Consider the following 13,165-nt stretch of genomic DNA (forward strand, 5'->3'; position numbering starts at 1 on the left):
TTTTTTATTTTAAATATGTTTATATTAGGCTACAAATGACTTTCCTTTATATACTGAAGCAATAAAGTTTTTTAATCATCCAGATTCTATGGTACGGACTTATGTTCGTACTTTGACATTAAATGTTTATAAAGTTGAAGATGAAAGTATGTTGCGTTTTATTAGAGATAAAACATGTGCACCATATTTTGGAAATTTAGTGTGGTTTATGGGAAAACACGTATTAGAATTAGATGCTAGTGCAAGAGCTAAACCTGTTGATGTAGACACTCAAAAAACTATTCAGTATCTATTCAATTTCTTTAATTTTTAGTTTTTTCACAATTACAAACTTGTGTTAAATTTATAACTATATTTCTAGAGACCAATATAGAGTAAAACTTGCTGATCTTGTTAGCTCACATTTGGATGATTTGCATTATTTAAATGATATTTTGAGCCTTAAAGTGGACATACTCAATGAAGTTCTTGTGGAACATTTGATGGATAAGCTTTTCATACCTTATTATATCCATTCATTAGCTCCGCCTGACAAATACATTATTGTGGAAACTGAAGAAGTAATGTAGTAAATAGCTGAAAATGGATTAAATAAATTCTCATATTAATATAGTATAAAGTCTTTAATACAGTAATAAGAAATTTAAAATTTTTAAGTAAAATAAAAATGTCTTATAAAAGAAAAATGCAGATTAAGTAATATAATAATGATGGGAATAAGAATGTATAAAGGAATGCGAGAGAAATAAAGGAGTATTGACGTTTTTATGGAGGATCATCATGTTTACAGTCAGAACGATTAAACACATAAAATTTTGTAATTGTATAGGATTGATTTTATATTGTGTCACATTTCGTACTTTATTTAATTTTTGTATTTCTTACATTTTATAAATAAAATATAAATGTTTGAAACTTACAGTTGGGTTAAATACTTTATATCAGTGTTTCTAAAATTATGTATGTGGCTAGAGTCATGATTGCACTGCTGGTCCTTTAGTTGGTCTTAACAGTTAGTGTGCATGCTGGTTAATTTTTGAATTTAACTGTCTTTTAGTGAGTTTAGTAAAAAAGTGTTTGTGCTTAACGAAAAATCACCCTTTCGTCTGCTACTTTTGAGCTAGACCGTGCTGATAGGTCTAAGAACTACCCCTTTAGTTATTCACTAACTGGAAGGATTGGTACTGACCAGTATACCTAACAAGAATACTCGAAAAGAGCTAAAACAATAAATTTGATGTTTAAAGTGTTAACTAAATTCTTATACTTATTTATGTATCATAGTCCTACTAGAATACAACANAACTATATTCTTATACTTATTTATGTATCATAGTCCTACTAGCATACAACAGTAAATACATATATATATATATATATATATAATGTATATAATTATTTAGAAAAATAACCTTTTCTAATGACTTATATTAAATTCCTTAGATAATGATCTTATATTAAAATAATATTCTCATATTATCTTTTATAGTTTGTTGATGCAGTTAAACAGCAACCTTTAATGAACGGTGATATTTGTTTGTTTCTTTTGACTCAAGTATTTCTAATAATTCATCAAGAGAAATTAGTAGGGCCATTAGCAAAGTTTTTGTTGGACAGCAGTTCCCATTTAATGTGTCAAGTATGTACTTAATAGCAAATGTTACATCAAATATATGATTTACTCTCTAAATTATCCTATTTCCAAGGTTGTTCATGAACCAAAAATAAAGGATCAAATATCAATTAAATTACCTGAAAATGATCAAGGATCAGAACAGAAATTAGAAAATAATTCTTTGGAATCTGATGTTTTAGAGTTTAAGTCATTTGCTTACATGAATATAACAGATGAAGAAAAAGAAATACTTATGTCTAAAAATGAAGGTAACATTTTCATTAGAAATTAAAAATTACTTTAATTTGTAAATTAAATCAACAATAAACTTTTGTCCTGAAATTTTATTTCTTTAAATCTCATTTGTATTAAATTTAAATATAGTAAACTCTTGGTAATACAGCTGTGCATATATCTAATAACCCGAGTAATCCAGTTTATTTTATTTTTTTAATAACCAACTAAGTACTAAATCATAAATATGAGATCTTTAAAAGCAAGACATAAAGTATCAAGACTCAGATCATGTTTTGTTGACTTTTTTTAAAATTTACAAACTTCATTTTTTAGTCTGATACTAAGAACTAAAAATTATGAAGTCTTGATGAACCGATAAAATATTCCATATATATATCTTTAAACATAATCTTTATACATAAATAGTTTTTAAATTTAAAATGTATTAAGCATTTATATTGATAATTAATATAAAAAATGAAAATATTAAAAGCACACGGGTTTCATATGAACCTCTTTTAATCTGGTGTTTCATTATTCATCAGTATTTATATAAGTGAAATTATGATCTGAATCTGTCATATTACTTATATTATGTTTAAAGTTAACAAGACTAAAAATGTTTAATGTTTATTAGGTTTAAGCCCCTCACGTAGTAAATGTATAGAATCCATTTACAATCAACTTGAAGTTGAAAAATCGGATAGCTCTGCATTATTTGGCATTTGTCTTTTATACGCATTATCACAAAATTGTGGTGTTGCAAAACAGTTTTTTGAAGGCTTTTTGACACCTGTTGATATTGATGAAACCTCTAGTTTATTTGTTCATGGTGATGAAAGAGAAAAGCTTATTGATAAATTAGTTAATATAATTGCAGTATCATCTGATTCCAGTAAGCTTATAGTAGACAAAGTTAACTTACATAATTTAAACTGCATTTATATTTAATAGATTACATTTTTTATAGAATGCAGTGTTCGATCAGTAACTTTAGAAATGGCTATTGAATTACTAAAAAAATTAACAATTAATGAAAACAAATTTTGTATATCAGATAAACATGTTGCAATCATTTATAATGCAAAAGAAAAAATTTTACCTATTCTTCGTCAGTTTTTTAAAGTAAACAGATTATTTATTTTAAAAAATAAATAAAGAATGATACCTTTTTACTCTTTGATATAAATTTTACATACTTTAAAAATAATAATTAAATTTCAAACTATAGAAAGAAGAAATGTTTTTGGAATTATTTGAAGATGAGTATAATGAAATGTTTAGAGAAAAATTAGATGTTCAACGATTAATGAGCGATTCAACATTATTACTACCTCCAGCTCTCTCACCTATGACAGGAATTCCTCTTTCTAAACGGTTACCATGTGGTGATGTATGCTTCTTTGTCATCATTCTTTTTATCTGAATTTGTTGTAGTATATTAAGAGCCATAATAGAAATTATAGTTGGTCAAATTCATTTTGAAATTTTCGAATTTGTTTACTATTATCTGCAATAGTATTAGTTTCTAGTTATGCTAAAATCTTGAAAATTTCATTTTTTAAATCTTTATATCCTTCTTTATTAGCCATAAAAAAATTATAATACTAGGTTAAAGTGAAAAGAAGTCATAAGAAATATTTTAGCTTTGATTTTTGTAGAATGATTCAAAATTAACTTAATCTAAAGATCTCAAGCTTTTCAAATACTTTTAAAATGTAACTTATTAAAGTTTCAAATAGAATTCTATTTTTTATAATCAATTAATTTATAATTACCTGATTTTTACTAATTAGTGATTAAAAACTAAAAACCATCTGACTATTATATGGCAAAGTTCAGGAATCGGCAACAAAATTCTATTAAATTATATACTAATTTAATAGGGACAAACTTTTCATCCGCCCATTATTTCACCTCATTAATGATTTATACCTTATAATGAAATTATATAATTTATCAAAAATTATTGTTGAAAAAAATATTTTTCTTATCAAATAAAATTTTATTTACATGACTAAAATTTGGATATTTACTGTTTTATAAATAGCATTTAAATGGCCCGATATGGCTTAGCCTAGTATGGGAATAGATCAACTGGTCCTATTGTATTGAAAATTTAATACAATACTGAATATTATAATATATAATATAGACTGAAAATCATATATTATTAAATAAGAGTTTTATTGAGTAATGCATTACTCATACAATTTTAACTTCATTAAAAACACGTTACTTGTTATAAAATTTCTATGACATTACTTAAAAAGTAACATATTTTACATTATTACCCAACACTGGTAATTAAATAGTATTTATTTTATTTATTTGTCATCTGTGTTTATTATAGGTTGAAAAAACTAGACATTTTATTTGTGCATTTCTTCTTATAAGAAAGCTTCTTATGATATATGAAGAACAAGAAGAAACTCAACTGCCACTAGTGGATAGAAAAAAATGTTTTGCTTTTGATACTCCAATTAATTTAAGTAATAATTTCAACTCAAGTGAAAATTTAAATTAATATAATTCCATTTCAGATGGTAATGATTTAATTACATGTATGATAGTCTCAGAAAATGGTGCCAAAACTAGGAGATACCTTTCAATAATAAACAATCAATTAGTCCTTGTTGAACCACATAGCCGTTTCTTAGGTTGGGGTGTTTGTAAACTTTCATGTTATCTTCAAGATACTGAAGTAAAATTTACCCTATATTTTAATTGTTATAATAAAATAATAAATATTATATGTAGGTTACTAAAATTGATAACGAAACTAAAACCCTTCACATTACTATGCATGGATCTAAATATAAAATAACTCAAACAACAAAATTAATGTTTGATGATCATATTCGTTGCAATGCTGCCAGACAAAAGTAAAATTGTTTTATTTATATATATATATATATCATTATTATTACCAACTATTTTATTTAATAGATTATTAAATGGCCGTGTAAAAGCTAGACGAAAACAACTTGCTCAAATAGCAAACTTACTGGAAATGAGTAATTGTGAAACAAGTTATGCAACTGGAAATCCTACCCAAAAACAAAGTAAATATTGATTTTTAGTTTACGATTCAGAAACTTTAAATATATTAAGTCTATCATACAATATAACCCAAACCCAACCAAACTGCTACCTATTGTATGATAAATGTACTATGTCAGAAACCTTTGAGGGAGTGTACTTAACAACTTCCTAAAGTTGTTGTGGTGATCAGATAAATTATGTAGTTATGCATAAAGAACAGATACACATTCATTTATACATTTATATATGTATGTATAAAGATAATATATAAATGTTAATCTAATATTACATTAATATAAATTTACTAGAACATGGGCACCAATTAAGAATTCATTATACTGATGTAGCAGTGCATACATCTGGTGTTATTCCATCATACTCTATGTCAATTGAATCAACTGGTAAAGACTCTTATCAATACTTTATTTTAATATTAATACATTAAAAATTGAATGCATATAGGCGATGAGTATAGTGCTGATTCAAATTGCAGCAGCATTGCACACTCAAGAGATTCATCACCAATTTCAAAATTATCCGATGATAAAGATAATTCTAGAAAGGTACATATATTAATGAAGAAAAAAATATTAAATTTAATAATACAATATTCAATTTTTAGTCTTCACTGGTTGTTTCATTACAGGAAAAAAATGAACCTAAACGTAAAGGTAGAATAGAAACTGTATAATATTTAAATAATTAGCTACAGTAATAAGAATATACAAATATTTCCTGGATTTATAGTATAAATTTCAATTTTTATATCATATTATGTGTTTATATTTAATAGATAACTAACAACATGTTAAATTATCTGTTATTTCAAGTTAACAAATGAAAGCCAAAAATGAAGATTAATATTTTTTATATAATAATCCAGGAAGTTTTACTGTCTAGATTCCTAAGCATGTCTTGTGATATTTAGTTTTAACTTTGTTAACTAATGATAAAATCTGTATTACCTTTTTGTTAACTTAAATTATACAGTTTTTTTTTAAGTAATTATTTATTTATATTGTTTGTTTTATTGTATATAAATATAATAATTTCTAATAGCCAAATAAAGTTTTATTTTTTATACAAACTTCTATATTTCCAATTAACATTTTAAATTTACAAAAGTTATACTTTAGTTAAATACTTTATTAGGAAACTAAACTTTAGATCTCACTATAATATAATTAATATATTTATTAATGTACTTACATAAAAATCTTATATATAAATAAAATAACAAAAATAATTGAACTGTCTTAGATTCACAATTTTTAAAAACTCCTATGGGAACGTTATACATTTCATTTTAGTTTTTTCTACTTTACTTACAAATGGATTGTCATAAATATAAAACCTTAAAAATTTTTCTTGCCATTCTTTTTTACAATGAATACCTATTCTTGAAGTACATACTATAGTTTTGGCTAATTCACTTTGTGAATCACTTTCAATCCACATTCCATTCCATGATGATAGATTATGTTTGTTACATGTTTTTATATCAATTGACAAGCTAATACATAACTTAGCTGGACCATTACATAAGTCACGAGTTTTTAAGAATGTTTTTGGACTTTTAATGTATGTTTTCCGAAAATTTAACATTTTTTCTATGTTTTCTGTGGGTTCTAAAGCTCTTAACAGTACTGCTGCACCTTCTCCTGTTGAAAATAATAAGAATCAAAAATGAAAGTAAAAGGAAACTAATTATTACCTTGACTAGAAATATTAAAACAATGATACATTCCATATGTGAAGTAAACATAAATAGTTCCAGGTTTCATAAACATAGGTTCATTTCTTGGAGTAATTTTACCACCATAAGATTGTGATGCTGCATCATCTCCTCCCAAATAACTTTCAGTTTCTACAATTCTACCTTTGACAATAGAACCATCTTCTAATTGTCTTACAAGAACTTTTCCCAACAAATTTTTTGCAAGATCTTCACATGGAACATTAAAGAATTCTAAGCCAAGTCTTTTGCTGGTTCCCTCAGCAAAATATTTAGAAGTGTGATCAGAAGTCATTTAAATTAACTTACTAAAATATTGATAAAAAAAAAGTCGTAAAAGAAATGTTTTAAAAACAACAAATCAAAAGAAAATACTTCTTTTCAATTAAATTGATGTTGCATAAAGAACACTTAGTTTATATTATACGATACATATTATTATATAACAACCTGTGATTATGTACAATAGTTATATAGAATAACTTTAGTATAGCAATAACATAGACAAATTTTACACTCTGAAATTATGCTCGTTAATATAAATATCATTTATTATTATTATATTTTTATTAAAAAATTTAATATTAAATTAAGGCAGCAAATTTTTGTAATTTAACATGTAAAAAAAACTTTAATTATAAAAATATAACAATTACTCTAGTAGTCATATATGGTAAATGCTAAGAGAAAAGTAAACAAACTTTAGTTACAAAAGGAGTTTACTTCTTACCATTTCAAATTATCAAAATAATTTTTTTTTAATCGGTTGTGCGTCCAATATCGTGATATCAATTATAGTCATGAAGTTGTATGCAAGATAAAGATTGGAGACAAGACATAATATCTATCGACGTGAAATTCTAATTGAGTAACTATTTTATTTACTTATGTCAATACCATTAATTCATCAATTAAACATTTTAGTTAACCAGTTATTAATGAATACGATCAGGTACTTTTAAGGGATAATAGGATCATTAGTTCCCTAAGTTATTATTAATCAATTTTTAAATCGAACATTTAAAATATATTATTCTGCAATTATTTTATCTTAATAAAAATACCATAGATTAAATTTAATTAAAATTACTAGTTTCTATTTTTAATCAAGTCAAATTTCAAATTTTTACACAAACTTTATGCTTGTATAAAATATATTAACTGTAAAATAAGTAAAATTATTTTTATTTTTTTTTTTTTAGTTATGATTTTTACAGATTGTACTTCAAAATTATTATCGACTTTAAATTTTTCTAGGACAGATGTTCCACTCTTTAAGTTTGAACCTGTTCTTCATGAATGACATGATATATAATCTTTTAATTTACCGCACCAACGGTCAAAAAACAAAATAAATTTCCATAGATCCAATAGGTCAAAAGTAAAATTCATAAAGATTTGATAATTGAGCGTCTCAAAAAGCGTTGCTGCTTTTCTTTTGAAGACTTAAAAATAAAATTATGTTTTACATTGCTAAAGTTTCAATTATAAACATTACATTTATAGTATTAATAGCCTTTTTTTTGAGTATTCATTTATTTATCTATAATTTTATTGTTCTTATTGACAAGCTTTGTTTATTACTCTATAAAATTATCAGTTTGCATAAGACACCATTGAAATTTAAAATTAGTTGCTGCCTCCTAAAAAATTTAGAAGTGAAAAATATATGTCAACAATAAAACGTTTTTCTCCTAATTATAATTTTAAATATTTAACCGCTAGATTGCAGCATATGTATATACTCAAGTTCTTTTAAGAGGCATTTAAACATTTTCCCAGGTTACAAAATATAGACATTTTCCGTCCTGTTAACAATTTAACCTAAGGCATTTTAAAAACCTGTTACTTGCTGACTCTTAACTTAAAATTTTTCTTTAAAAATAAAATATTGACATTTTAGTAAAAATGCATAACATAAGTTGTATATTTAACAATTAGGGTATGTTTAGTAAATAGATACAAAATATAATTATACTTTTGAACTAACCTTTGTACAAGAGTTGTAATGATTTTAGTAGATTTAATTAATTTTCTTTAGAGTATTATAATATTCTAAAATACAATGCCGTCGGATTTGGAGAAAAAACTTAAGGGTCTTTGGGTTCCCACAAAAAAAAGTGAAAATAAATAAAAAATTGTTTACTTATTTTTGATCCGAACTACATACTTCTGAACTTTGCCTGCCAATTCATTTTTCTTATGAATAATTTTTCTTTGTGAAATTGTTGAATGTAGATGATTCAAATGATTTCATATATTTTTACTTTTGTGAAGTAATATTTGAAAATAATGACTACTTTGGTATTTTTGAAATTATTTTTACAAATTTATTTGATAAAATATGAATTTAATAAACTAAACGTGTGCTAATGTACAATGTATATCTATTTTATACGAGTTTTAGTACTCAAGGATAGGGTCTTATTCATATTATGATCAGTATAATATAATAAGTTATTAGGAACTAGTAAATTGCCTATAAAACCAAAATTTTGCGCTGACAATTAGTGAGCGCTTCTAGCTACAATAACACCCCCGCCCCCCATAAAATTTTAAAAGATTGTTTCATATTTTTTAATGTGCTGATCAGTTATTAAATTTTTTGTTGAATTAATTTTAATACTATCATGTGAATAATGTTTTAAACACATCTTAAGTTTTGAACTCCAAAGTAACGTCCATCATATAATAACAATATAAAACCATATAATATTTTCATTGCATTAAAAGTTGTTTTGAGAGGAACAATAAAAACAATTTTGATATCCTAATAATTTTTGATTCGGCTAATATAAAATAACCATTTTTTTACAAAAAATTTTGATGCGTAAATAACAATTTTATTTATTATAGTAATTATTGAGTTAAAAACGCTTTAATGCGTAGAGTGGGTATGCATTCGAATGAATATGCATTATAAATATAAACTAGTACCCACTCGCGTTAAATGGTTATTTTAAAATTTTAAAAATAAAAATAAATTGTTTATTATTATATTTTTTTTTTTCAGAGACGAATAATAAAAATATATGCTTTTAACGTAGTTCAATTGTGTAAAATTTATTAAAATCTATAAGAATCATTAGAAGAAAAAATCTAGTTCCCTGGATTTAGTGATAATGAACTATCTATTATTGTCGACTGCTTATGCGTTATGAGATATCAATACATTTTGTAAATATTAGAATATTTTGTACGATTTAATACTGTAATGAAAATTGAGGAATTTTATAAAAATAGGCAAGTCAACCAACCCAACTCGTAACATGCATTCATCTTTAAAATTAAAAATTAGCTTTCTTATATTTTGATATTATTTCAACTGTCGATGTTTTTAATATTTAAGTGTCTTCAAAATTTAATTTATTTTAAATTAAATTTCAAGGTAAACTTGGATCAAGTTTAAACATTTTACAAACAGATATTGTTTAAAAATGAGCACGAAAATAAGATATTGTGAGTGGCGTAGCCAAATAAAGGCTATTCTCCACTATCGGTCGTATTGTATTAGTTAATTATATCTTAAAGTCAAAATTATATCAATATTTAGACGAATCTTTGTTAAATTTGTTATACGCTATGAATGAAATGTTTTTAGGTTTCGGGACACTTATTTTATATTAAAAACAATTAATTTGAGTTATTTAAAAAAAAAACAAGTTAACAAAATATTGCACCAGTATTCATGAGTTTAAACTTTATAACTAGATTATGAACTGTTTTAATCTGATCTCAATACCAATAGAGAAATAATGTACTCCTAGTTTTGTAGAACATGATGCACTAATAATAATCGATTCAACTATTAAATGTCTCTAGAGACTAAACAGTCGGTCTTGCCGATTTTCATGAGTCAATGCGCTATTGTATGTTAATGGTTACAACGTATTATCTGTGACCGTGTGCGGTTCCCAACTANACAGTCGGTCTTGCCGATTTTCATGAGTCAATGCGCTATTGTATGTTAATGGTTACAACGTATTATCTGTGACCGTGTGCGGTGGTTCCCAACTAACTTAAATGTTGGTACAATACTTTCCTCGGGTATATTAAGCACATTTTGGAATTTAAATGAAGGTATTATCTCCAATGGTCGTTGGCGTTATTCTGTTATCGGTGCTGACAAATAAAAATTCCTGGTATCAGTGTCGTCGGTAGTTGTCAACAGACTATTGTGGCCAACATTTACACGTATGTGTATATATATATATATACGGAATATAATAATAATGGTAATCATACCGCGGGATGCGAGAGAGGCTCTGTGTACGGGGCGGGATATTGTTGCGGAGTGGTGGTAAGTATATTTGCTATTGATTTTCAAAGAAACGCGACGGGGTGGGTGGATACGGTAGCGCCGGCGCCCCGGCCTAGTGTGTTTCGACCGAACATTGTTTGGTGTAATGACGAGCGCGACGGACCGAAAGCTGTTCGTTGAACAACCCTGTGCGGGCGGTGACGGCGAAGCCCTGTACAGCGTACACTAAAACAATCGTGCTTTTTTAACTGTATAAACCACCGGTGTCACGTCGACAGTAACATTTTTATACATTTCTCGATTGCAGTGTATCTGATAATTTCCATTTTACGGTATCGCCGACGGCGGGTGTATGTGTGTGTGTCGCCCGTGATATGCCTGTCAGCGCGACAATGGCTACGGGCGGATTTCAGACTGTGATCGTTGTGGGCAAAAACGGCTGCCGTCATCGCTTCAATTCGTCAAGTAACTACAGTGTATCGACTGCGACTCGGTTTACCTCCGTTGCCGACATTCGCCATTGAATCCGAGTAAGTACAACAAATTTCAATGCCGCCTACAATATCCCGTGACCCCCTCGAATTTTCAGTAGCGTTTATCGGGTTGTAAAGGGCATCCGTATTAATTTACCCCATTGGAGAAGTTTTAAATTATAAACCTAGTGTGCATTCGAAAGCTGATAATGGCAAAAAGAACTTACCACAGTAAAATATTTGTTTGGTGTTAAAAAAAAAATTGGATCAACTCATTATCAAATTGTTGAACATTAAATTCAATTCAATTAGAATAAAATACATGACCGGCATTCTAATTATTGTTAAGATTTTCGATAAATTAGAACCTAATTTTCCTTTTTGTAATGTATTTTTTTTTTTTTTTTGAGGTCACGCATGCGTAACACCAAATTTAGTAGAATGTCTTTCGATAGGCAACAATTTAATTTCTGTTTATAACATTATAAACGTTTTGGCTTATCCCATTACGGCGAATGCATACAATATAGTTTAATTGGATAAAGCACTTAAATATAAAGTGGCTATTTAATTACCAATTCAACAAAACATTTAAAAACAATATAAACTTTATAATGACAGTTAGCACAAAACCTTTATCAATTACTCGAAAAATGTATTATTTTTTAGAGAAATAACTAATTGACAAAATTTATTTAATAGTTAATCAAAGTAGTTTTTCAATTTCAAAGCGGTAAAAAGGCAGAATAAAACAAAGGTAAATAGACAAAGTAAAAATAATTTAGCAGAGATTTGAATACGAAATGGAATAACATTGGTACGTGATAGAGATAGGTGTGTTGCGGTAATGGGCCTTTTCTCTTTTGAAAATCGAAGAAGAATAAGTCTGAATTTAAATTTGCACTCGTATATCTTCGCGTAGTTCTTATCATATCTATGATAAATGTTTATAAACGACGATATTATTTAAGAATTACAAACATTATACAAACAGTTTATTTAAATTAGACCCAAAACTAAAATTAATGTTAATATTTTACTAGTATAATTATCAAACGGCGTTTTAAGTAGGCAATTTAGCTACTTATGAGAGGCTTCAGTTGGGTTATACTTCGATAGACTTGCTCTTATTACTTCATTCTTATTTGCAATATTACGTTGTATGTTATTATAAACGTCGAATAATATAACGTTTATATTAATTTATACTCGATTATAATCAAAATAACGCCATTTACCATGATTTCATTTTTTTATTTGATATTTTTATACTATTATGACGTAATTCGCTTTATAAAAACGAGATTCATAATTATTAAAAATGAATGGAAGAAATGATATGGTCTATTCAATTCGTAAAATAATATTATCTTAATAAAATATTTTTCTGAATTTTAATCATTTTGATTGTGTACAAAATGCATGTTAAAATTATAAAAAATAATAATATAATGTTGGAAAATATAATACTAGAATCTAGTCAATTGAAAAATATTGCCATGGAAACTGCGATAAATTGTAAAAATAGCTATTGAATAATGTCGCGTTATATTTACGAAGGCAACTCGATTTTCTTTGTATATTATTTGTATGAGACTAAAATGTTACAATTGAAATAACGTTATGTCGTAAAATTCTTTTGTTTTTTTTAGAATAAGTGTGATTTGGTTGCGTTTTTACGTTGCATTTAGTTAGATATCTAACTTAATTATAATTTATGATTATTTTATCAAAATATGAATAGTAAATCACTTTTTCTAGGTTAAATCTAGTATTAAGAAATTTAATGATTAACTTTA

General features: G+C 26.2%; 3 protein-coding genes across 15 annotated transcripts in view; 2 read left to right on the forward strand and 1 right to left on the reverse strand.

Moving 5' to 3' along the window:
* The window catches only part of LOC126905455 (protein CLEC16A homolog), a 10,313-nt gene extending 4,370 nt beyond the window's left edge, over positions 1 to 5,943 (forward strand). For 2 of the 10 annotated variants that reach the window (XM_050685158.1, XM_050685157.1), the window contains exons 5-18: positions 29 to 285; positions 362 to 560; positions 1,490 to 1,639; positions 1,707 to 1,884; positions 2,490 to 2,747; positions 2,823 to 2,977; positions 3,084 to 3,245; positions 4,206 to 4,344; positions 4,396 to 4,556; positions 4,613 to 4,737; positions 4,802 to 4,917; positions 5,206 to 5,298; positions 5,360 to 5,460; positions 5,520 to 5,943. In XM_050685158.1, the coding sequence (XP_050541115.1) occupies positions 29 to 285; positions 362 to 560; positions 1,490 to 1,639; positions 1,707 to 1,884; positions 2,490 to 2,747; positions 2,823 to 2,977; positions 3,084 to 3,245; positions 4,206 to 4,344; positions 4,396 to 4,556; positions 4,613 to 4,737; positions 4,802 to 4,917; positions 5,206 to 5,298; positions 5,360 to 5,460; positions 5,520 to 5,588 (2,163 nt within the window). In that variant the 3' untranslated portion in view covers positions 5,589 to 5,943. The remainder of the gene's footprint in view (positions 1 to 28; positions 286 to 361; positions 561 to 1,489; positions 1,640 to 1,706; positions 1,885 to 2,489; positions 2,748 to 2,822; positions 2,978 to 3,083; positions 3,246 to 4,205; positions 4,345 to 4,395; positions 4,557 to 4,612; positions 4,738 to 4,801; positions 4,918 to 5,205; positions 5,299 to 5,359; positions 5,461 to 5,519) is intronic. The other 8 variants (XM_050685154.1, XM_050685156.1, XM_050685155.1 and 5 more) reach the window with 7 other exon arrangements.
* Positions 5,944 to 6,040: 97 nt separating this feature from the next.
* The window catches only part of LOC126905461 (DNA-3-methyladenine glycosylase-like), a 7,663-nt gene continuing 538 nt past the window's right edge, over positions 6,041 to 13,165 (reverse strand). For 2 of the 4 annotated variants that reach the window (XM_050685178.1, XM_050685174.1), the window contains exons 2-3: positions 6,612 to 6,940; positions 6,041 to 6,558 (exon numbers count right to left, since the gene is read on the reverse strand). In XM_050685178.1, coding sequence (XP_050541135.1) covers positions 6,179 to 6,558; positions 6,612 to 6,927 — 696 coding nt within the window. In that variant the 5' untranslated portion in view covers positions 6,928 to 6,940 and the 3' untranslated portion in view covers positions 6,041 to 6,178. Of the gene's footprint in view, positions 6,559 to 6,611; positions 6,941 to 7,007; positions 7,218 to 13,165 lie in introns of those variants that run through there. The other 2 variants (XM_050685175.1, XM_050685177.1) reach the window with 2 other exon arrangements.
* The window catches only part of LOC126905454 (inactive rhomboid protein 2-like), a 60,731-nt gene continuing 58,587 nt past the window's right edge, over positions 11,022 to 13,165 (forward strand). Inside the window, exon 1 of the mRNA XM_050685151.1 lies at positions 11,022 to 11,423. The gene's annotated coding sequence lies outside the window, so the exon portion shown is untranslated. The remainder of the gene's footprint in view (positions 11,424 to 13,165) is intronic.

The sequence above is a fragment of the Daktulosphaira vitifoliae genome, unplaced genomic scaffold (assembly GCF_025091365.1).
Source record: "Daktulosphaira vitifoliae isolate Bord-2020 unplaced genomic scaffold, ASM2509136v1 Scaffold_4, whole genome shotgun sequence".
Classification (NCBI taxonomy): domain Eukaryota; kingdom Metazoa; phylum Arthropoda; class Insecta; order Hemiptera; family Phylloxeridae; genus Daktulosphaira; species Daktulosphaira vitifoliae.